The following is a 24,564-nucleotide window of genomic DNA, read 5'->3' on the forward strand; positions in this document are numbered from 1 at the left end:
GCTCACGGGCCTAGCCACTCCGCAGCATGTGGGATCTTCCCGGACCGGGGCGCGAACCCGTGTCCCTGCATCGGCAGGCGGACTCTCAACCACTGCGCCACCAGGGAAGCCCAGACATGTTGCTTTTTTACCTGTAAACACTTAAGTGCGTGTTTCCTAAAAATAGAGATATTCTCTTATTTAACCACAGTACAGTTATTTAAATCAGAAATTAACGTTGATACAGCATTATTAACCAATCCCAGACCTTATTCAAATCATGCCAATAGTATCCTTTGTAGCAAAAGAAATAAAATATGTTTTCCCCATTTCACAATCCAGTCCAGGATCCCATGTTGCATTTAATTGGTCTCTCAGTCTCCTTTAAAATAGAATCTTTTCTGTAATCTTATACTTTTTTGTTTTTTGTCTTTTATAATGTTTTTGAAGAGTATAGGTCAATTATTTTGTGGAATGACATTAAATTTGGGTTCATCTCTTGGCTTCTTGTGATTAGATCAGGTCGTTCCCCTTTGGCAGGAAGACCACAGAAGTGATGCTGTGTTTTCTCAGCTTTCCCTTTGTAATTTTGTAATTAATAAGTATGTTATAAGGAAATATTTTTACATTATGTAAACTCTCACCTCATCCAACTCTCACCTATACTAAATAGTTTTAGTATCCTTGGTAATTGTTGCCTAAAACAATTATTATGCTGGTAATTGCTAAGTGGTGATTTTGTAATTTCATCATTCCTTACATTTTATTAGACAACGTTCTACTTTAAAGACAAGCTTTCTTTTTTGCCACTTTTATCTGTTAATTTATATCATTGTGGAATCATGGAATCTTATTTTATTCTAATTATTAGTAAATAATAGTATGTATTAAGAGCAGTTCTCTTACTATTATTTATTTTATTGCTCAGATTGTCTTAGATTTAGCCAGTGGGAATTCCTTCAAGCTGGCTTCTACGTCCTTTTTTTTTTAACATCTTTATTGGAGTATAATTGCTTTACAGTGGTGTGTTAGTTTCTGCTGTATCTGTGACCTTTTGACAGGTTCCCTTCATTCTTTGAGAAATTATTTGCTTTCTGGCACAGAAAGATGTTCCTGGCACAGAAAGATGTTCCAGGCTCAGCTTGTACTTTGCCCTAGCCCTGGAATCAGCCCTTTCTCCTGGGAAGTTCAGTTCATTTTAGTGCAGTATTTATAAACCAAGATCTGGGAGCGAGCTGTATTCATTGCTACTGTTTGTTCTGTTTGTTCATTGCTTCTAGATCCTCTCAGTAGGCAGAAATAGGAAATACATGTGTGTATTCACATTTACACACATACATCTATATCTATTCCTGTCTGTCTGTGTCACTGTGTATATTAAAAATCAGGCATCCTTACTGATATCTCCAGTTTCAACACAGCATCACAGGGTTCATTCTACCCTTCCCCCTTTCCATGTTTTTAATGCTCTTCTCTGACAGTGAAGAACCCCTCGTCCCACCATCCACAATATATTATGTGTTTAATTCTTGAATCCACATAAAGTAGTTTCAGAATTACTAACCCATACCACTGTGAAAAATAAATTCACAGTGTAAGTTTAAGGTGTTCAGCATAATGATTTGACTTATATACATCATGAAGTGATGACCACAGTAAGTTTAGTGAATATCTGTCATCTCATATAGATACAAAATAAAAGAAATAGAAAAAAAATTATTTCCTCTTGATGAGAACTCTTAGGATTTACTCTCTTAACAACTTTTTTTTAAAAATTAATTTATATATTTATGGTTGCATTGGGTGTTCATTGCTGCACGTTTGCTGCGCATGGGCTTTCTCTAGTTGTGGCAAGCGGGGGCTACTCTTCGCTGCGGTGCATGGACTTCTCATTGCGGTGGCTTCTCTTGTTGAAGAGTATGGGCTATAGGCGTGTGGGCTTCAGTAGTTGTGGTGCGCGGGCTCAGTAGTTGTGGCTTGAGGGCTCTAGAGTGCAGGCTCAGTAGGTGTGGTGCACAGGCTTAGTTGCTCTGCGGCATGTGGGATCTTCCTGGACCAGGGCACAAAGCCGTGTCCCCTGCATTGGCAGGCAGATTCTTAACCACTGCGCCACCAGGGAAGTCCACAACTGTCCTATATAACATAGAGCAGTGTTAATTATATGTATCATGTTGTGCATTACATCCTTAGTACTTATGTATCTTTTAAGTCGAAGTTTGTACCTTTTCACGGCTTTCACCCAATTCCCCGTCCCCCCACTCCCACCTCTGGTAACCACAAATCTGATCTCTTTTTCTGTGAGTTTGTTTTCAAAGTACAATTGACCTACAACACTATGTTAGTTCCTGGTGCACAATATAGTGATTCAGTATTTCTATACAATTCAACATGATCACCACAATAAGTCTAACAACCATCTGTCACCTTACAAAGATATTACATAATTATTGATTCCATTCCCTACACTCTACATTTCATACCCGTGACTCATTTATTTTGTAATGGGAAGTTTGTACCTCTTAATCTCCCTTACCTATTTCCCTCATCCCCCACTTACGCCTCTGGCAACCACCTGTTTGTTCTCTGTATCTGTGACCGTGTTTCTGTTTTGTTGTGGTTTGTTCATTTGTTTTGATTTTTAGATTCCACATATAATGAAATCATATAGTATTTGTCTTTCTCTGACTTATTTCACTTAGCATAATATCCTGTAGATCTATCAATGTTGTCACAAATGGCAATATTTCATACTTTCTTACGGCTGAATAATATTCCTGTGTGTGTTGTGTGTGTGTGCCATACCTTGTTTATACAGTCATCTATTGATGGGCACTTAAGTTGCTTCCATATATTTATTATTGTAGATAATGCTGTAATGAACTTAGGGATATATATATCTTTTTGAATTAGTGCTTTCATTTTCTTTGGGTAAATACATAGGAGTGGGATTGCTGGATCATATGGTAGTCCTATTTTTAATTTTTTGAGGAACTGCCATACTGTTTTTCTGCAGTGGTTGCACCAGTTTACATTCCCACCAACAGTGTACAGTACTAGAGTTCCCTTTTCTCCACATCCTAAACAACACTTGTTATTTGTTGTCTTTTTGATAATAGCCATTCTGGACAGATGAGAGGTGATATCTCATTGCGGTTTTGATTTGCATTTCCCTCATGATCAGTCGTGTTGAGTATCTTTCCATGTGTCTATTGGCCACTATATATGTTCTTTGGCAAAATGTCTACTCAGATCCTCTGCTCATGTTTTACTTGGGTTGTTTGTTTTGACGTTGGATTGTATGAATTATTTGTATATTTTGGATATTAACCCCTTATTAGAGATATCATTTGCAAGTATCTTCTCCCATTCCATAGGCTGCCTTTTCATTTTGTTGAAAGTTCCCTTTGTTGTGTAAAAGCTTTTTAGTTTGATGTAATCCTACTTGTTTACTTTTGCTCTTGTTGCCCTTGCCTGAGGAGACAGGTCCAAAAATATTGCTAAGACCCATGTCAAAGAGCAGACTGCCTATGTTTTCTTCTAGTTTTATGGTTTTGGGTCTTAACATTTAAGTCTTTTGTCCATTTTGAGTTAATTTTTGTATATGGTGTAAGAAAGTGGTCCAGTTTGATTCTTTTGCATGTACCTGTCCAGTTTCCCCATCATTTATTGAAGAGGCTGTCTTTTCCCCATTCTACGTTCTTGCCTCCTTTGTGGTAGCTTAATTGACCATATAAATGTGAGTTCATTTCTGGGCTCTCTATTCTGTTTCGTTGATCTGTGTGTTTGTTTTTGTGCCAGTACCATAATGTTTTGGTGACTGTAACTTTGTAGTACAGTTTGAAATAGGGAGCGTGATACCTCCAGTTTTGTTCTTTCTTAAGATTGCTTTGGCTATTCAGTGTCTTTTGCATTTCCATACAAATTTTAGAATTATTTGTCCTAGTTCTGTGAAAAATGCCATTGGTATTTTGATAGGGATTGCATGGAATCTATAGATTGCCTTGGGTAGTATGGTCATTTTAACTGTATTATTTTTTCTAATTCATGAGCATGGTATATCTTTCCATCCATTTGTGTCACCTTTGATTTCTTTCTATTTCAATTTCTTTGTAATTTTCTGAGTACAGATCTTTTACCTCCTTAGTTAGATTTATTCCTAGGTGTTTTATTCTTTTTGATATAATTGTAAATGGGATGGTTTTCTTAATTTCTCTTTCTGATAGCTTGTTGTTAGTATATAGAAACGTGGCCAATTTCCTTGTATGAATTTGGTATCCTGCAACTTTATCAAATTCATTGATGAGCCCTAGTAGTTTTTTGATGGCATTTCTAGGATTTTCTGTATATAATGTCATGTCATCTGCAAACAGTGATGGTTTTACTTCTTCCTTTCCAATTTGGATTCCTTTTATTTCTTTTTCTTATCTGATTGCTGTGGCTAGGACTTTGAATACTGTGTTCCATAAAAGCAGTGAGAGTGGGCATCCTTGTCTGATTCCTGATCTTAGAGGAAATGCTTTCAGCATTTTACCCTTGAATATGAGATTAGCTGTGGACTTGTCAAATATGGCCTTTATGATGATGATGTATGTTCCCTCTATACCCACTTTGTTGAGAGCTTTTATCCTGAATGGATGTTGAATTTTGTCAGAAGCTTTTTCTGCATCTGGTGAGATGATCATATGATTTTTATTCTTCAATTTTTTAATGTGGTGTATCACATTGATTTGTGAACATTGAACTATCCTTGCATCCCTGGAATAAATCCCACTTGATCATGTTGTGTGATCCTTTTAATGTATTGTTAAGTTCAGTTTGCTTATATTTTGTTGAGGATTTTTGCACTTGTGTTCGTCAGTGATATTGGCCTGTAATTTTGTGTGTGTGTGTGTGTTAGCTTCATCTAGTTTTGGTATTGAGGTGATTCTGGCCTGGTATAGAAGCAATCTGGTACAAACTGGTACAGAGTTCAGAAGCAATCCTTCCTCTGCATTTTTTTTTTGAATAGTTTGAGAACAGTAGGTGTTAACTCTTCTTTAAATGTTCGGTGGAATTCACCTGTGAAGCCATCTGTCCTGGACTTCTATTTGTTGGGAGTTTTTATTATTACTGACTTATTTTCATTTCTGGTAATCGGCCTATTCATATTTCCTTTTTCTTCAGTCTTGGGAGATGGTATATTTCTAGGAATTTGTACATACCTTCCTTCTAAGATGTACATTTTATTGGCATGTAATTGCTCACAGTAGTCTCTTATGATCCTTTGTATATCTGTGGTGTTGGTTATAATTTTTCCTTTTTCATTTCTGATTTTATTGATTTGGGCCATCTCTCTTTTTTTCTTTATGAGACTGAATAAAGGTTTATCAATTTTGTTTATGTTTTCAAAGAACCAGCTCTTAGTTTCATTGATCTTTTCCTTTTTTTTTTTTTTTTGTCTTTTTCATTTATTTCTGCTCTGATCTTTATGATTTCTTTTCTTCTGCTAACTTTGGGTTTTGTTTGTTCTTTTTCTAGTTCCTTTAGGTGTAAGGTTAGGATGTGTATTTGAGATGTTTCTTGTTTCCTGAGGTAGGTTTATATTGCTATAAGCTTCCCTCTTAGAACTGCTTTTGCTTATCCCATAGATTTTGGATTGTTATGTTTTCATTTTCATTTGTCTTCAGCTATTTTAAAATTTCCTCTTTGATTTCTTCAGTGATCCATTGATTGTTTAGTAGCATATTTTTTAGTCTGCATATGTTAGTGGTTTTTTGCAGTTTTTTCTTGTAGTTGATTTCTAGTCTCATGTGTTTGTGGTCGGAAAAGACGCTTAATATGATTTCAGTTTTCTTAAATTTACCAAGGCTTGTTTTGTGGCTTAACATATGAGCTAACCTGGAAAATGTTCCATGTGCACATGAAAAGAATGTGTATTCTGCCACTTTTGGATGGAATGTTCTGTATCTATATCTATTAAGTGTATTTGGTCTAATGTGTTTCTTAGGCTAGTGTTTCCTTATTGATATTCTCTTTACGATCTGTTCATTGATGTAAGTGGGATGTTAAAGTCCCCTACTATTAATTGCGTTACTGTCACTTTCTCCCTTTATGTCTGTTAAGATTTGTCTTATATATTTAGGTGCTCCTATTTTGGGTGCATATATTTTTACAATTGTTATATATTCTTCTTGGATTGATCCCTTGATCATTATGTAATGTCCTTTTTTGTCTCCTGTTACAGTCTTTGTTTTAAAGTCTGTTTTTTCTGATATAAGTATGGCTACCCCAACTATCTCTTCATTTTCATTTACATGGAATACCATTTCCCATCCCCTCACTATTAACCTGTGTGTGTCTTTAGATCTGAAGTCTCTTGTAAGCAGCATATATATATATATATATATATATATATATATATATATGCGTCTTGTTTTTGTATCCATTCAGCCCTTCTGTGTCTTTTGATGGGAACATTTAACCCGTTTACATTTAAAGTAATTATTGATGTATGTACTTTTTGCCTTTTTTTTTTTTTTTTTGCGGTACGCGGGCCTCTCACTGTTGTGGCCTCTCCCGTTGCGGAACACAGGCTCCGGACGCGCAGGCTCAGCAGCCATGGCTCACGGGCCCAGCTGCTCCGTGGCATGTGGGGTCTTCCCGGACCAGGGCACGAACCCGTGTCCCCTGCATTGGCAGGTGGACTCCCAACCACTACGCCACCAGGGAAGCCCACCATTTTTTAAAATTGTTTGGGGTTTGTATTCTTTTTTGTAGTTCTTTTGTGTTCCTTTCTTATTTTGTTCTCTTCCCTTGTGATTTGATGACTATTTAGTGTTATGTTCAGATTCTTTTCTCTTTGGTATGTGTACCTGTTTTAGATTTTTGTTTGTGGTTACCAGTGAGTTTTATATGTATGTATACACACACACACACACAGTTATTTTAAGCTGCTGTTCTTTAAAGTTCAAACTCATTTTAACGACCCTGCATTTTTATTCCCCGCATCACCACCCACATTTAATGTTTTTGACCTCATATTTTACATCTTTTTGTTTTGTATGTCTCTTAACTACTTACTGAGGATATAGGTAATTTTACTACTTTTGTCTTTTAACCTTCCAGCTATCTTTATTAAGTGGCTAATCTTCTACCTTTATATTTGTCTTTACCAATGAGATTTTTCCTTTTGTAGTTTTCATATTTCTAGTTGTGGCCTTTTCTGCTTAGAGAAGTCCCTTTCCTGCAAAGCCAGTTTCATGGCTTTGCTTTGCTTGTCTGTAAAACTTTTGATCTCTCCTTCAAATCTGAATGATAGCCATGCCAGGTGGAGTATTCCTGGTTGTAGGTTTTTCCCTTTCATCAGTTTAAATATATCATGCTGCTCCCTCCTTGCCTATAGAGTTTCTGCTGAGAAGTCAGCTGTTAGCCTTCTGGGAGCTCTCTTGTATGTGGCTTTTCCCTTTCTGCTTTTAATATTCTCTCTTCATATTTAATTTTTGCCACTTTAATTGCAATGTGTCTTTGAATTGACTTCTTTAGGTTGATCTTATTTGGGATTGTCTGTGTTTCCTGGACCTGGATGTCTTGTTTCTTTTCCCAGGTTAGGGAACTTTTCAGCTGTTATGTCTTCAAGTACATTCTCTTTCCCTTTCTCCCTATTTTTTCTTTCTGGGACTCCTATAATGTGAATGTTAGCACATTTGCTATGTCCCAGAGTTCTCTTAAACTGTTTTCATTTTTTTTTCCTCTTCTCTGTTCAGTTTGCATGATTTCTACTACTCTGCCGTCTAGCTTGTTGATCTGTTCCTCTGTGTCATCTAATCTGTTGATTCCTTCTAGTGTATTTTTTATTTCAGTTATTGTGTTCTTCAGCTCCGTTTGGTTCTTTATATTTTCTGACTCTTCGTTAAACTTCTCATTGTGTTCATCCATTCTTCTCTCAAGTTCTTTGAACATCTTTATGAACGTTACCCTGAACTCCTTATCAGATAGGTTGTTTGTCTCCATCTTGCTTAGTTCTTCTGGAGTTTTGTCTTGTTCCTTCATTTGCAGCACATTCCTCTGTTGCCTCTTTTTGCCTAATTCTGTATTTATTTCTGTGTATTTGGTAGATTGGTTACATTTTCTGATCTTGGAAAAGTGTCCTTATGTAAGAGACGTCCTTTGTGGCCGTATGCTCTAGGGATGCCCTCTAAGTGGGCTGCATGGGCCCTTCTGTTGTGCCGGGTCGAACAACTATGGGCATGATGGTAGGGGTGATTGGCCCCGACCCAGTTGCTTGCTTGGCCCTGCCTTGTATGGAGGCTGCCAGGCAATGATGAGTGGGGCTGGGTCCTGGCATGGCTGGATGCACAGCCCGAGGAGTTCTGGTGCTGGTGGGCAGGTTTGGGTCACAGGGTGGCTGGCTGCAGGGCCTAGGCATCCTGGAGGTGGTGTCATCTGCTTGTGGGCTGTCCTGGGCCCAGGGCTAGTGCTGGCCCAATTTGGATATTCCTTCATCCTTGTAGATTCATTAATTTATATTTTGAGTGTGTGATATATTCACAAGGTTCTGAAAGTCAAAACTGTACCAAAAATGGGGCTTCCCTGGTGGTGCCTGCCGCTGCAGGGGACACAGGTTCATGCCCCGGTCCAGGAAGATCCCACATGCTGCGGAGCGGCTAGGCCCGTGGGCCATGGCCGCTGAGCCTGTGCGTCCGGAGCCTGTGCTCTGCAACGGGAGAGGCCACAACAGTGAGAGAGGCCCGCGTACTGCAAAAAAAAAAAAACTGTACCAAAAATGATGTTCTCAGAAAAGTGTTGCTGCCTACATCTCCCTCCCATCCCATTTCCATCCCCTAATTCTTCCTCCCTGTTTCCCCACCCAAGGAAGGGGATTAATCTCATTAGTTTCTAGTTTACCCTTCCTTTCATTTTTTTCCTCCTGAAGCAGCTATAACTATACATTTTATTGTTCTCCCTTCTCCCTTATGCAAGAAGTAACATTGATACTGTTTTGTAGTTTGCTTTTTTTTTTCCACTTAACATATTCTGCAGGTCTCCTGGTATCAGTTCATGGAGATCTTCCTTAGTCCTTTTTACAGCTGTGTAGTATTCTGTGGTGTGGATGTACCATAGTTTATTCAACCATTCTCCTGTGTGTGGGCATTTAAGTTGTTTCCAGTATTTTGCAGTAACAAGCAAATTGCTATAGTAAATAACTTTTGGCATATATCATTTTATAATGTTGGAGGTGTATCCTTCAGGTAACTTCCTACATGTGGAATTGCTGAGTCAAAAGGTAAACGCATTTGTAGTTTTGTTAGATATTGCTAAGTTCCTCTTTCGAGGGGATGTACCAGTTTGCACCCCAATCAGCAATGTGTGAGAAATAAACATTTCCCCCACAGCCACACCTACAGAATGTGTTGTCATACTTTTTTGCCATCTGATGTTCTGATATAACTTTAATTGCACTTCTCTAATTATGAGTAAGGTCGAACATCTTTTCATATGCATAAGGGCCATTTCAGAATCTTTTTTTGGAGAAGAGTGTGAATTATCTGTTCATTTCTCTGTTGGGTTTTTAAACTCTTTTATTTTTACAGAGTTATTTATGTATTAAGGAGATTAGCCCTTCCTCTTCAGTGTTTTTGTTCTGTTTTTAACGTGGCCAGAATTTATCAGTCTTTTCTTTTTATTGCATTTGGATACGGGGTCATAGAAAACCTTCCCCTATGTCCAAGGATCCCATCAGTATTTACTTAAACAGTACTCATGGTTTGATTTTTTTTTATTTTAACATTTTCATCCCTGATCTACTTCAAGTTTATTTTTATCTAATCAGACTCTTTCTTCCTCCCCTATGTGACACTTTTTTTTTTCCTGTGTTTTCCTGGTTTGCCTTGGGTGTTTTTATTTTTTCCATATGAACTTAAGAATCACCTTGTCTAGCTCAATTAAAAAGCCTGTTGCTATTTTTATTGAAATTGCATTAAATGTGTAAATTAACTTAGAGACAACCAACATTTTAATAATGTGGTATTTTATCCTATTCATGAACAAGGATTATCTATGTGTGCAAGCCTACTTTTGTGTTTTTCAGGAGTTTTGTGCATTTCTTGTTAAGTTTACTCCTGAGTTTTTGTCTTTTTGCTGTTATTAATGGAGTTTTCTCTACTATTATGCTCTGTAACGGCTTGCTTGTGTATCTGAAGCCTGTTGATTTCTGTATGTGCTTGAATTTATCCTCCTTGAAAGTTTGCCAGGTTTCTTGAATCTGTACTTTATGTATTTCATCAAATTTGGGGAGTTTTCAGGCATTATATTTGCAGTTATGTTTTCTGCCTCATTCTCTCTGCCCTCCTGGAACGCCAGCTGCGCATAACCTTATGATATCCCAAGCGTCTCTAGGACTCTATTCTTTGTTTTTTTTAATCTTTTTTCTCTGAGGCACATAGTTTATTTTCATTCTTTCATTTGTACTGATATAATGGTTTATGGATTTGAAATTTTCTCTGCTCACTGCTTTAAATATTTGCCACAGATTCTGATTATACCCCCCAAAACTATCTTTTTTAAAAAAATTCTTTCATTTCAGTTTGTATTTTTCCTCTTTTCTGTGAGTTAATAGAAGATGTTATTAATTTCCAGGTAGACAAAACTTTTTAGTTTTTTATTTTATTAATAATTTTTAGCATTATTGCATTGATATCAGAGTGTTGTTTATAATATTTTTTGTTTTATGGAATTCACTGGAGTTTTCTTTGTGACCTAGTATATGATTGTTTTTTGAATAGTCCGTGTTTTTTGAGAAGGTGTCTTCTCTGTCATCAGGGTGTGAAGTTCACTGTATAGCAATAAGATCTCCTTACTGCTTATGCTGTTTTGGCCTTGTATATCCTTGCTTATTTTTTGTCTACTTCATCTGTCTTGTACTGAGCTTGGGAGATTAAAGTCTCCTGTTATTTGTGTGTTTTTGTCTATGTCACATTGCATCTCCTGTCTTTTTTGTTTTATAACAGTAATTATGTTGTTTTGTACATAGTCACAGCTGTTATAGCCTCATTGTTGAATCCGGCTTTTAGCATTAAAAGATGTCCTTTGTCCTGTAAAATGTTTTTCACTTGAATTTTATGTTTTCTGTGTTCAGGATCACTACCCCTTCACCATCCTCATCTGTAACACACATCAGTCCACCCAAATCATGCAGGCCTGTCAGTCACAACGCTCCAGGTCACACCACTAGCATGCACATGAGAAATAACGCAGTTATTATATATGGGAATTATTTTATTTTACTTTAATAGGTTGTTGTTTTTTTGTCTTAAGATTCTTTAGAGCAATTCTGCTGCTCAGTTGTTTTCAGAGTTCAGACACCCAGGAAAATAATCTTCTACTGCATTAAAGTTTGTAAACAGTAGAGACGGTTTCAAAGTTATCCTATCACATCAAGGAATTTGTCTGTTTCCACAAGTGCCATTGTCTTTAAAAAAACAAATTTATTGAAGTATAATCGACATACAATATATTGCACATATTTAAAGTATTCAGCTTGAGGAGTTTTGATATCACCATAATCAAGAACATTTTCATCACCCTTAAAAATTTCCTCATGCCCCGTTGTAACCGTTCTTCTTTCCACCACAGTCTCCAAGCAACCACTGATTTGCTTTCTGTCACTATATAGTTCGCATTTTCTAGAATTTTTTATAAAGGGAATCATGTGCTCTTTTTCTTGTCTGGCTTCATTCCTTCCGCCTAATTATTTTGAGATTTATCCATATCTTTGTTTGTTATTCTTTTTTGATGATTAGTATTCTGTTGTATGGATACACCAAAATTTATTTATTCATTTACCTATGTATGGATGGTCATTTGCAGTTTCTGGCTATTACAGATAAAGCTACCAATAAAGTTCTATTGAAGAAACCATAGTTTCAAAAGCTAAGCATATACCTACTATATGACCAAGCCTTTATTCAAAAGAAAGGAGTATAATTATATACACAAAGATTTATACAAAAATGTTCATGACAGAATTATTCATAGTAGCTCAGAACTGAAAAGTACCCAAATGTCCATCAACAGGTGAATGGATAATCAAAATATGGTCTCTCCATACAATGAATTATTGCTCAGTAATAGAAAGGAGCTAACTACTGATGTATGCAACAACATGGATGACTCTCAGAATCGTTATGCTTAGTGAAAGAACTCAAACACAAAAGGCTACATACTGTATGATTTCATTTACTTGCAATTCTGGAAAAGGCAAACTACTCCATAATGATAGAGAGTAGATCAGTGATTACCTGAAGCTGGGTGTAGCAGAAGTATGTACTGCAAAGGGGCAAGAAGAAACTTTTGGGAATGATGAAAATGTTCTGTACCTCACATGGGACCATGGTTTCACAGGTGTGTACCTCCATCAAAACTCACCAAATTATACACCTTAAATGGGTGTATCTCATTGTCTTTATGCCTCAGTAATCTTGATTTTTAAATGCCTGTCAGATACAACCAAAAAAATACAACAGGTAGCTTTAGTTGTTAGTTTCCTGTGAGGAAGATGCTTATCAACTAGCCTGGACTACTGAATGTAAGAATTTACTTAATTAAAGAAAAACATGACCATGTGAACCTGATTTAAACACTGAGATGGCTCTCATGGGAGACAAAAAGATGAATGAGATGCAGTTGCAGCTTTTGAAGATGGTAAGGTTTACTAAGATGGGGAAGGGATATCAGGAATATGAAGAGCATCCAGACACATTGAAAGAAAGCATAGTGAAGCAGTGAAAAGCGTCCCCTCCCCCAGAGGAGTGCCCTCTGGGTCTTCCAACCAGAACTGTTTACGTGAAGATACTTGCTGTTTGTAAATACACTTGATTGTCAAGGATTAAGACCTATGTAATATTTTTTACTTTTCTAATTGAAAAAAAAATTGCTCAAACAACTTCTTTTTCAACCAGGGTTCTGTGAGAAAATTAATCCCTATACATGTGATTAGAGTGACTGTTTTCTTAATTATCCCGAGGATGACATAGCTAGTACCATTCTAGACACATAGGAGAGAAGTTAATTCATTTTATACAGTGGATACCTTTGGATATTAGGGCCTAATTCTCTCACAGAACCCACTGAGAAAAGCTAGTAGTCTGTATCCATACTGCCTAGGTTACAAATCCATCTTCTACTCCTTAAAAGCTGTGTAGCTGGAAAGTTACTTAACCGCTCAGTACCCCAGTATAAAAAGGAAAGAGTAGTAGATAGAGTTATTGAGAATAGTGAACTGAGTGGGTGTATGTGAAGTGCTTAGCATCATGTATAAATAAAGCACTTCAGTACACAGTAAGTGACATATAAACGTTAGTACCAGCGTCGTCATCATCTTCATTATTATTCACAGAAGGCTGAGTCCTCCCATGACAGGTATCATGAGTGTTCAGATCTGACTCTTCGGGGGTGTTGAGAGACATCCTGAAAAGCTTCTGAAAGAGATTGATGCTGGAGCTAGTTCTTGCTTGGGTACAGTTTCCATGGGCAGAAATAGAGAATTTCAGGCAGAAGAAAAAACTTGAGCAGAGATAAGGAAAACTCAGAGTGTATCAGGAGGTAAAAGAAGCTTGATTTAGCTGAAGCATAGGCAACATGTCGGGGGTTAATAATGCTCCTCAGGAAGGTGGGAGACAAAGCATCAGTGGCTTTGAATGCCAAGATACGAAATGTGGGCGGAATTACACTGGTAGGAGAGGCCTGGATGAATGTGGGTCGGTTGAGTGACATTCTGTTATTTACCCAGGCACCATTACTTGTGCAGGCGGTGTCCCAGGCACTGAGACTGTGAGGACGAGTGAGACAGCTTTGGTTTTATGGACCTACCTGAGGTCTAGGCTAAGCCCATTGCTTCCCTTTAAAACAAACAAACAAACAAACATCTTTGTTTTTCCAGCAAAGCCTAACTTACAAAATTAGAGATGATTTCATCCTGAGTAGAGCATATAATCTTAACATCAAGGGTATTTTAACTGCAGAAGGAAAACTCATTTAGGAATTGCCGTTTAGAAAGCAAGAAGCTCCTGAATGCAAAGTAGGGCACGTGTGTTTCTGTGTGCAGTGGTGGGTGTTTAGGGTTGACGGTTGATGCCAGCGCAATCTCAGTGGGCACAAAGGATCCTCGCGGAGAAGGTTCATTCATTGATCACAATTTTGTAAGTAGGTGGGAGGGAACTACAGTCCTGTCTGGATTCCCCTTTGCAAGAAGAAAGATTGCTTTTTCCTCAAAGACAGTAGGTGGGATGGGAGTTGGAAGGTGGAGTGGAGTTTATGTCTGAAGACCTCAATATTCATAAATCTTAGGATCCCAAGTTACTTGCTGAGAAAGGTAAAAGGGTGGTTATGTAGCGTTGCCTTGAGGAAAATGGAGATGCTTTGGAACAGTGGCTCCGGTAATTCAAAGTAGAGTCAATAAGAGATAAAGGAAACATTTTGGAGCAGGGGTGAGGGCATGACATGATTTTATATTGAAATTGCATAGTCCTCTTGCCTCCTTAATTTCTCAAGCCATGCTTGGTGTTATCTCCACCTTTTGTCATGACTCCCAAGATGGCAAAATAGGATCCCCAGTCGGATTAGATAAACGAAGGCAAATGCTTAATTCTCACCTCAGGAAAATGTTGTGGAAGGTGAGCATCAGAGTAAATGGGTCCCCTCTCCCCGTTTGAGTTATACGGTAAAGCAGTGGTTCACAAACTTAAGAAATGTACTGACCCTTTAAGAACAGTTAGGAGATGACTTAATGTTTATTAGTGTAATGTTGCGGAATTAGGTACAACTGTAAAAGAAGTATAAACTCCTTGTGCTTAGTAGCACTTGCACAACTACAAAACAAGAACACTTTTGTATGTTATTTACAGAAATCTACAAAGCTAATGAAATTCAAATCGGTGTTAATTTCCTGTGACTCCTGCATTTCTGCATAAATGTGACTGCTAGATGCCTGACCGTGGTGCTCACTGCTGTCACCTAGGCTCAAGCCTGTGCTGCCCCCTGCCACGGTGCCTCGCTTCTCCCACCTGCTTCTCTGTTAAGACCGCTGCAGGCTGCTATCACTTTGCCTTCTCTAGGCCTGAATATGTCATCACCACAAGGTCCAGCTCTCTTTACTTTGCATTCTTATATGGCAACACTTGATTCTTTTTTCAAGGTTAACAAAATGAAAACACGAAATTTTTAAATTTTCCACAAAGAACTCATCCAAGAAGCCATCCTTGGATTCCTGAAAGTATGTCCTCGGGTTTGTTCTACCCAGTTCTCAGAGCCCATGGCTGACTACTTGGCTGTGATTAGTCACCTGGGGCGGTTTTTCTATTTCATTATTCCAGTTAAGTGAAAAAGTATCAGCAGGGTTCTCTGCGAGTATAAAAATTTCAGATTTAATCTAATACATGAAATCTCAAGTAGTAGAAAGACACCAGAAGGTGTTAAGTGCCAAACCAAAAAATGATGAACTTTATCTGCACCCTGCTGCAGCCTCAGAGGGTGGGGTTGGAAAACAGAATGCGTGTGGTGTGGTGGTTAGTGTGGTGGTCTGCACTTATGTCTGTGTGTATATGTCTTGCCGGAGAAACCGCAAGCCTAGCAGACAAGCAGCCATGGGGGAGACAGACAAAGGCGATCATTCCAGAAATGAGCCCCGACAGACTCCACCGTTTGGGGAGTGCCAGTTTTGCCTGTCCTAGGAATTTTATATGCATTTTTTCCTGATTTTTGTAATCACAGAAAACAGCTACTGCTGTTGTTATCGTTAATGCACTGCTGTAGATGAGGCAGCCATGACACAAAGATGTTGCCACTTTTCCAAGACCTCATAGCTCTCACAGCCGAATTATGTTTAACCCTGAAGTTGTATTCCTTCCGCAAAACCATCCTGGCTCTAACCTTCATAAAATCCATCTGTGATCTTACATCCCGCTGAAATTAAATTACCAATTTTTCTTAAATACATGCCTCTGAAAATCACATGACAATTTAGTAAACAGGAAAAAAAAACCCACAGGCTTTTGCTTTTGGTGAAAAGAATGTTGGAGTGAGAAAACCAGGATTAAGGATATGTGTCCACCAGCAGAGCGACTTGAAAACGCATCATTTCGTAGCTGAGCTGCACTTTCTCTTTTAACAAAACAAATATCGATACGTGTTTCCCTCAGAGCTGCTGAGGGTCAGGAAGATCCTCAAGATCCTGCTAAATTTACTCGTGATCTAAAAACCATGATCACAGACGGTGAACATTTGTTCTTTTCTCATTGAGGGTTTCCTACATACAGTTCTTTCTTATTATCTTATTATTTTTTTCCTCAACAAAATAGGAAATACTGGCTTTCCCTCTTGTAAATTAAGCATTCTCAACAGGAATGAAAATTGGCCCTTGGGGTATAGGCAAAGAAATCTTTTTAATGTATAATGTACAGATACACGTAGAGTACATAAATACAGTAAATCTGTGATGCTAAAATTTCATGGAAAATGTTTTAAAAAATTATATTAAAAAGGGTCAGGAGCTGTGATGTAAAAAAGGTCGAGAAACACTATGGTAGTCAGTCTCCTTGTTACAGGCGCTGACCTCAGCATCAGACTGGTCGTAACTGGATGATGTGCTTCCAGTCTTCGCTAGGACTCCATCCTCTTAACGTGTCACTCCTCCCATCTATGCTAAACCCTCAAAGCTGTAGTCATTTCATTCTCCCTTATAGTCCATAACTCAGAATTCAAGGAAATCTGCTTTGAAGAAATATAATCTAAGGAAGGCTCTTGGTTGTAAATCTTCCAGCCAGTTGTCTGTGTTTATACATTTATAAGTAACTCTCAGGCTTAGAAGTAGAGAAAGGATTTGGATGACTTTCTCAAAGCTGATAAAGTGTATCCTCTCGTCTCTTGATTATCCGTACTAAAGATCTGGGGTTGGGGGGAGAAGACAAAGGACACCAGTAACTGAGATGCCATCAGAATGCTGCGATTGAGTGGTGCCGTTGTCACGTGAGGACCCGCCTGAGGAAGAGCTAGGAAACATGTCCTCTGCCTCACCCACTGCTTGCCCCGCCCCAGAGGAAGCTCTCTCCCCTCAGTGTAAGCAGAGGTTAATCAGCCAAGTGTTAATGGTCCAAATTCAGTCCTGAAAAACCTTGCCAGGTCTGCCGTTCACATCTTCAGAGAGGATAAGGCAAACCCAGGAGGGCAGTGCCTCTGCATTCTAGGATGAAAGATTATGATAAGCACAGATCACAAACGCAACTCTCAGACTGTTTGGCCCTGTTGTAGTGTTCGGTTATGCTACAATACTTAGTTGCTCAAATCACTGATATTCTTTCAAAATCTTATCTTAGAAGTGTTAGAAAAATGTATCCCTCCTCATGAAACAGTCGTTTCCATAATCTCTTCATATCTGCAGTACTATTCAATATCCATGTATTTAAACAGTGGTAAAAATGAAGGACTTTTAAGATATGCTGTCTGATTTCACAGATAGCACTCTGTACTTGTCCTTGTTTACAAAAAATATTTTAAATTATCAATATTATCAAACTGGGCTTAATAATTATGAAATTACTGGAATTTACCATACCATTTAGTAATTGTCTAAAGATATATTTTATAGTGGCATTTGTAATGTTAAAAAGGAGAAAATTAAGGATCAAATATGTATTTTACTGAAAATATGACACCCTTAGGAAAAAAATGTAGGTGTAACCTGGACTGAAATTTTTCTCCCTAAATGCGTCCAATCTGACTGACTATGACTCCATAAATGTTGTAGTACTGTGCTCAGACTGTGTGAAGGAAGCCCCAAAGTGCCGGCATCTTCAGTGAATGTTCACCTGAGGACCCGTTCCAAAGCACCCAGAGGTGGAAGGCAAAAAGAAAAGGGCATCTTCCTCGATCCCAAGGTCCAGAATGCTGCAGGAGAAGTACAGACAGTACTTAGTATTTAGCAGTCTCTTTGCATTCTGTGACTAATTATTTTATTTATTACTTTTATTTTATTCATTATTTTTGAATATTTTTACGTTGGCGGAACATTGCCCAGTTGGTAACATCCTCAGGTTTTTCCTTACTGAAGCACAGCACCCTCACAATGGTAGTCTTTCTTGTCAGCAGTTTTGTAGACGTATACTGACTCTGCCAGGTTTTTGTGTAGTTCCCTTGAGCCATGTTTGTTTCTGTTCTGATTCCCTGAGGCCTTTCTTGGATTGTCCTAGTCTCCAAGCCATACAGTTTTTCTCACGCTTATTAAATATCTATGCTTGGGGTAGTGGGAAAATTGACTTGATTTATGGTACTCTCTTTCATACTAAAACAGCTCTTTTGAGTGTAGACACAAACACTGTGGAAGCATATTTATCAGAGGCAAAGTGAATTTAATCACCTATCATCTGACGTTAAACGCCACTCGTGACAATAGAGCCAAGTGCCACTGAAGATGATGTAGCACATAAGGAACAAGGGCAGACCTACTGGAAAGCAGTTCACATGATAACTCTGGGCTTCTCCTACCAGGAGAGAAGGCAGGTCTCCTTCCTCCCTCCAGCCCTAATTCAATCCAAGAGACATTATGTGGGGCTGAGCAAGGCAGCTGCCCCGTGGGAGTGGGGGCAGCAGTCCAGTGCCACGCTTCAGAGCCAGTGGGTGAGCAGACATCTGCCTTGGGTTTGGCCACAGCAGTGACAGTAATGGGGTGGACGGGGTATCCATGAGTGGGGTGGCAGAGACCATGGGACAAGATTCTCACTATAGGAGGAGGAGTTTACAAATATAGAAAAGAAAGAAACTGAGAATGACCCTGTGGGGTTGGACTGGAATTGGAGGCATTGGGGTGAACTCATGGTTTTCAATATACATAAATACAGATGTACATACTTAAATACAGGTCTGTATTTACATCTGTTAATAGAGACGTAAATATGTTTGTGTTTACACACACAGAGACATAAACTCACACATATTTCCTACCTCTGACTACAGAAGAGGCCTGGGAACAGTGACACCCAAGTAGCATTGAGCACACCTAGCTTGGTTTCTCAACAGAGCAGGAAAAGTAAAAGGCGAGCCTGGAACATCTCATGCCGAAAAGTAAGCAAGTGCTCAAAGTGCTCAGAACAGTAAGACGCTGAAGCCGGCTCAAAGGGATTCCCACTGGCCAAACCTGGAATTATTTGAATTATTTTTGAGCATCAAAATAAATAATGATAGGAACATGTTATAACCCATTGAAAGAAGTAGGAGTCGTGAGTCCATGCTGATATCAACAGATAACATAAACTGAATAAAGAGAATTTTTTCTCACAGTAGGGTGTGCCACTAATAAATGTAGAAGGAAGGATAGAATTTTCAAAATCATCATTTGGAGTCATTCTAGTAATAAATAGCTCAGCCCCATGAAATAATTAATTGCAAAGAGAAAAATTAACTTTGTAGTGAAGAAACCTGGCCAATACCATTTTAATAAATTAAACATCATCAGCTATGAGACAAATTGAATTTGTGCACTACCTGATGGGATGCAAAGAACACACTACATTGCTTCTGTGGTATTCCTGCCAAAGATATTCCTGCCACGACTGGTATGTAATCACGAAGACACATCAAACGAACTCAAACTGAGAGTAATTCTACCGAGTAACCAGTCTGTAATCTTCAAAAGTCAAGGAAAGAAATATCAAGAAAGACTGAGGAACTAACTGTTCAAGATGGAAGAAAACTAAAGAGACTTGAAAACTCAGTGCCATATGTGATTCTGGTTTGGGTCCTTCTGCTATAAAGGATGCTGTCGGGACAACTGGTAGAACTTGAATGGAGTCTGTGGATTAGGTGGCAATGATATATCAGTGTTAATTTCATGGTATTGATGGTCATATTGCGGTTATGTGGGAGAATAGCCTTGTTTGTAGGAATTATAAACCAGAGCACTTAGGGTAAAGAGGTATTGTGTCAGAGCCTTCTCGCAGATGGTTCGGGGGAAAAAGGCTTTTTCAATTTGAAATTATTTCAGAATTTTTAAAATAGCAAAATAAATTGTTCTTTTAGGCATATTCACCACTAGAGAAATTATTATTCCCTTTCAAACCTACAAAGGCAAGACTTTTCATACAAATCTACAGCCAGAAAATGTTTCCTTATTGAGATCTTTTATATTTATTAGAAACAAAAATAATAAGACTACAGAGGATCCTTAAAAGAGAATTGTATTACTTTTTAACATACTAAACACACATACACATGGCCAATAAAGAATTTTTAAATGGATGGTGTAGCTCTGGATTTACTTAGGTTTCTAAACTTGTGGCCAAAAAATTGGGTACAATTTTATAAACAACATCCTGAAAAGGAGAATGTTGGGGTTTATTGTTTTTGTTGTTCTTTTTGCAAAGCAATTAAAAATGTAGGCTCTGGAACCAAGCTGCCTGTTTGGAATCCTGGCCACCACTTACGAGATATGTGATCTCTGACAGAATATTTGATTTTCCTGTGCCTCAGTTTTCTCATCTGTAAATTAGGATAACAACACTGAACTCACAGGTCTGTCAACAGAATAAATGAGATAATATATGAAGAGCACTTAGACGGTGTTGTGCACTACAACTTTGTTTAGAGCACTAAACAAAGTTGGCTGCTATTGTTATTATTTCAGGAAAAGTTAAATTGCTTTCATAAAAGCACTCTAGTATGATTATGTTGCCTTCCTTCTCCCTCACCAGGAGTAGAATTACATGAAGGCAATGAAAGTCATGGTCTCTGCTCTTAAACCTGTCCCAAGATCAAACTAAAGCGTGGAAATGGAGCATGTTTTAGAAGACAGCAGGCCTTGCAATGCCATAGAAAAAAGATGTGAGCTTTGGAGAACTAAGATGTTGTTTGAATTCCAGATCTGCTGCTTACAAGCTCTGTAACTTTGGTCTTGGTCTGTAGAATGTCTAGAATGTACAAATAATCATAGTGATCACAAAGGGCTATTAGGGGTTAAATGAGATAAACTTGGTAAAACTTTCGGCACACCGACCCAAAGAATGTCCACGGAAAATGATGGGGTTTTTTCTTACTCCTTTAAAGGTGTAGGAACAGTTAATTTAGAAGAATGGAGGCCTTAGGATCAGAAGTAGTAGCAGAGCATTTGAGGGCGTTTTTTGAGAAGTGTGTTAAGGTTGTCGCAGTTTGTTCCTGCAGGGGTTTAGACTACCAACGATGGACTTAAATCGCCTCAGAAGGAATTTCAGTTGACAAGAAGCATGTCGTGTGTTGTGTAATCCCATTCTTGAGAGATGCTGGAGAAGGATAGATAACTATCTTTCTAGAACAGCACAGATGTAGTGCACACCAGCCTTGGAAGCAGGGACAAAGGAAAGAATCTTCATCCAGTCCCCATCTCTGTTATATGTTGAAGAGAATATTGGTTTTTCTGGCTGTAAAAATGTAAGCCTTTCTTTATCCCACAAAAGGATCATGTCACATGCACATTCAAAGTGCATGCGTGTATTTTCTTTTAAAGAGAAAATGTGCTTCCTTTAAAGAACACATAGCTGTTCATCTAAAAATTAGTGACTCTTGGTCACTGACCTAGGACTTCTTTAGAACTCTGAGTAATTATCAAAAGAAGAGCTCTGAGTATTATCTTCTGCTTTCATTCATTCACTTAGTCATGCAACAAGTATTTGTTGAGAACTCCCTAATATTCCAGGCACTCTGTTAGATGTTGATTATTTAAAAAGTGAACAAAGCAAAAGCAGATCTGTCATGGAGGGAGGATTCAGTCTCCTGTGCTTACAACCTCTAATGGGTTTTATGGGACCTCTTTGCAAAGGAGCATACTTCAAACCATGAAAATCAGATTCTTTTGGCTACAGCGGTAGACAGATAGATGTTTGGTGTGTAGGAAAGCAGGCATTTCCACTTTGCCTGGAGTTGCCTTACCTGCACATTTCCTTCAGGCAGCGTCCCTGTGCCTAGTGGGCAGCCAGGTGACCTGGGGAAACGGTGCCCGTTGATAGCTCACGTGAAATTAAACTTGGCTGCTTGCTGGTGGAACCTGTTATGAACTAGAAGCTCTCAGTGTCTGCCTTTAATACAGGGGAGGAGATTTTCTTCCTTAGCACAATCATGGCGATGTTAACTCTCTCGGCCGACTAGTGGCACAAAGGAAAACTGCCGCCCGGGTCTGCATTGGCGAAGGCAGAGAGCTGCAGTTACGGTCATTCCCTGTGACAGAGAGAGCCGGCTGTGGCTGGGAGAGCCGGCAACGGCAAAAAGCACACCACGAAAGCAGTGTGGTGGTGACATGCTTCTGTTTTTATCCAGATATGCTAGTAACATGTTTATTCAGTGTGGTGCCTCTGCTAAGATAAGACCCTCTTCCTTCGGGTGCTTTAGACCGCCGTTTGTTTAGCTGGAGAACTTAATGAGTAATGGATGTGCTTGGCTGGCTGATAGAAAGTATTTCCACAGCCTGTGGCTGTGTTTATAGAGAGCCGAGAGAGACCACAGGCAGCAATTTGTCTTCTTAGGTATCAGCAAAGTCTTGTCTTTTAACAACTAGAGGATTTATTTTTAACTGCTTGAGTCAGTGTTTGTCAGATGACGCGGACCATCAAACTGCAGATTGAAGTCCCCAGTGCGGGGGAAGCTGGGCTGGCTGGGAAAAGGGGTGGGATTTCAGCATCATCGTGCTTCCGTGCCTCTGCCTCCCAACGTGGGAGAGAGTTTCGGGCTTCCAGCAGCAGGAGTCGATTCGCAGGTCCAGCTGGCAACTAAAGGGTAACGGCTCCTTCAGCTGCTTGAAGACATAATTGCCCAGTGATCGGGGTATTGTGAGGAGCCACCCAGGACCCCGGGACCAGAGGATTCCGAGCGCTGGCCTCTGCTGTTTGGCAGACTGAGTTTTTCTCTTGCTTGATGCTGCCTGTCTCCAGAAGCCTCTCACCATGATCGATAGCTCCAAGAAGCAGCAACAGGGCTTCCCGGAGATTTTAGCTGCTGGCGATTTCGAGCCACTAAAAGAAAAGGAATGCCTTGAAGGGAGCAACCAGAAAAGTCTCAAGGAAGGTCAGTCTGTCTGTGGACAGGGGCAGAACTGCCAAATTCATACTCTCATCAACCAGGCTGAGCGTGTGTGTCTGCTTCCCATGCCGTGTGTCTGCTCTCTCTCCACTCACGTACCTTACACGCTCTAAGTTCTTTGAAATGAAAGCTTAATGCTGTTCTTGGTAGCCCTTTCTGAAGATTCATTCACTGATAGGACTCCAGGGAGGTGGCAGTAACTGATAGAGTAAGGGGACTTACGAAGCCAGTCCTCATTTCGGTGAAATCCTGCCAGGTTTGTTCTGTCGATTTTCTCATGTCCTCTAATTTTTTTGCTTCCCCCCACCTCACTTTAGGAGAGGCCATTTCCTTTTCAGTGTTATGCAGAACCCTGCTTCTTTTACATTGAGGAACACGTAGTTCCAGGGAAATGATTTCTTTTTCCAATTAACATGTTTATGGTTTTTATTGTTTACAAGCAGGAAGGTAGCTAGCTCTTTCTTAATTGTATCCTTAAATGATTGGTTTAATTGGTTATAATGCACATTGCACCATCATTTTGTTTTGTTTTTTAGGCACATTGCGTAGTTTTGTCGTTTTTTAACAAAGCAAAGAGTAAGCTTAAGAATGCTGTCAGTGATTGTTAGTGGCCACCACGCAGGTACCTCCCTGGCTGATTTAAGAAAAATGTCCAAAGTTCTGGGCACTGCTGTCCTGTGTCCTGGTACACTGAAGTGTGGCAAGACCAGTGCCCAGTGTGCTTTACTACAGCAGCTGGAGACCAGGGACCATGGAGTAAGAAATTCAGAATCTTCAGAGAATAAGTTTTTTCTGAATTTGAGATATGAAAGTCACCCCTCTCGATGCTTGTTTAATTTGAAATTTGATTTTCTAGTGTTCTTTGGGAGGAAAACTCCCCACAATAACCATCAGCTGCCCCCTCACCTCTCCACCGGCTCTTCCTCGTCTTCTGGAGACCCAGACAGTAAATACAGTTGTCTGCCCAAGCAGCAGTCTGAGCTTCTTCCAAAATGATATTCCTTCTTTTCTTTTTCATACATTTAGAAAAGGAGAATGTGGTGACGGATCGTTGCATATTTAAACAATAAGAAGAAGGAACGATAGTTGTTTTCTTATTGGAGTTGAACTTCTTTTGGGTACTGGTTGAAACAAACATGTAGATGGAAACAAAGGACACACAATGAAGTATCAATAGCTGCTGCCAGGAACCAGACAGCGGGGTTGCCCCCGCTTGTGCACTGCAGGTCTTCTTGTAGACTCTCGTAAAATCAACACCGGTAGAGCTTCTAGGGCACGTTCTAGAGACTCACTGAGAAGAACTTAATTTTTTTAAATCAGTAACTTAAAAAGGGGATTATCTATATATCATTTAAGTCAAGTTCTAGTGTTAAGCTCCTATTAACATCATAAATTTTTAACAATTTTTACGCTACTTGAAAAACCGGGAAAAGTGGAGGAAAATGCAATTGGAGAAATAAAAAGATGTTACAACAACAGTATGATAACGAGTGTAGAGAGCAAGAATTAAAAATATAA

The 24,564-nt window shown here is 39.0% G+C and overlaps 1 protein-coding gene across 6 annotated transcripts in view; it reads left to right on the forward strand.

Annotated features, from left to right (window-relative positions):
• The window catches only part of MRTFB (myocardin related transcription factor B), a 201,152-nt gene that overhangs the window by 102,299 nt on the left and 74,289 nt on the right, over positions 1–24,564 (forward strand). The window contains exon 1 of one of the 6 annotated variants that reach the window (XM_060031770.1): positions 8,878–23,031. The exons of the other annotated variants lie outside the window; for them this stretch is intronic. Within the exon in view, the coding sequence (XP_059887753.1) occupies positions 22,911–23,031 (121 nt within the window). The 5' untranslated portion in view covers positions 8,878–22,910. Of the gene's footprint in view, positions 1–8,877; positions 23,032–24,564 lie in introns of those variants that run through there. 6 annotated transcript variants of the gene reach the window in all.

The sequence above is a fragment of the Delphinus delphis genome, chromosome 15 (assembly GCF_949987515.2).
Source record: "Delphinus delphis chromosome 15, mDelDel1.2, whole genome shotgun sequence".
Taxonomy (NCBI): domain Eukaryota; kingdom Metazoa; phylum Chordata; class Mammalia; order Artiodactyla; family Delphinidae; genus Delphinus; species Delphinus delphis.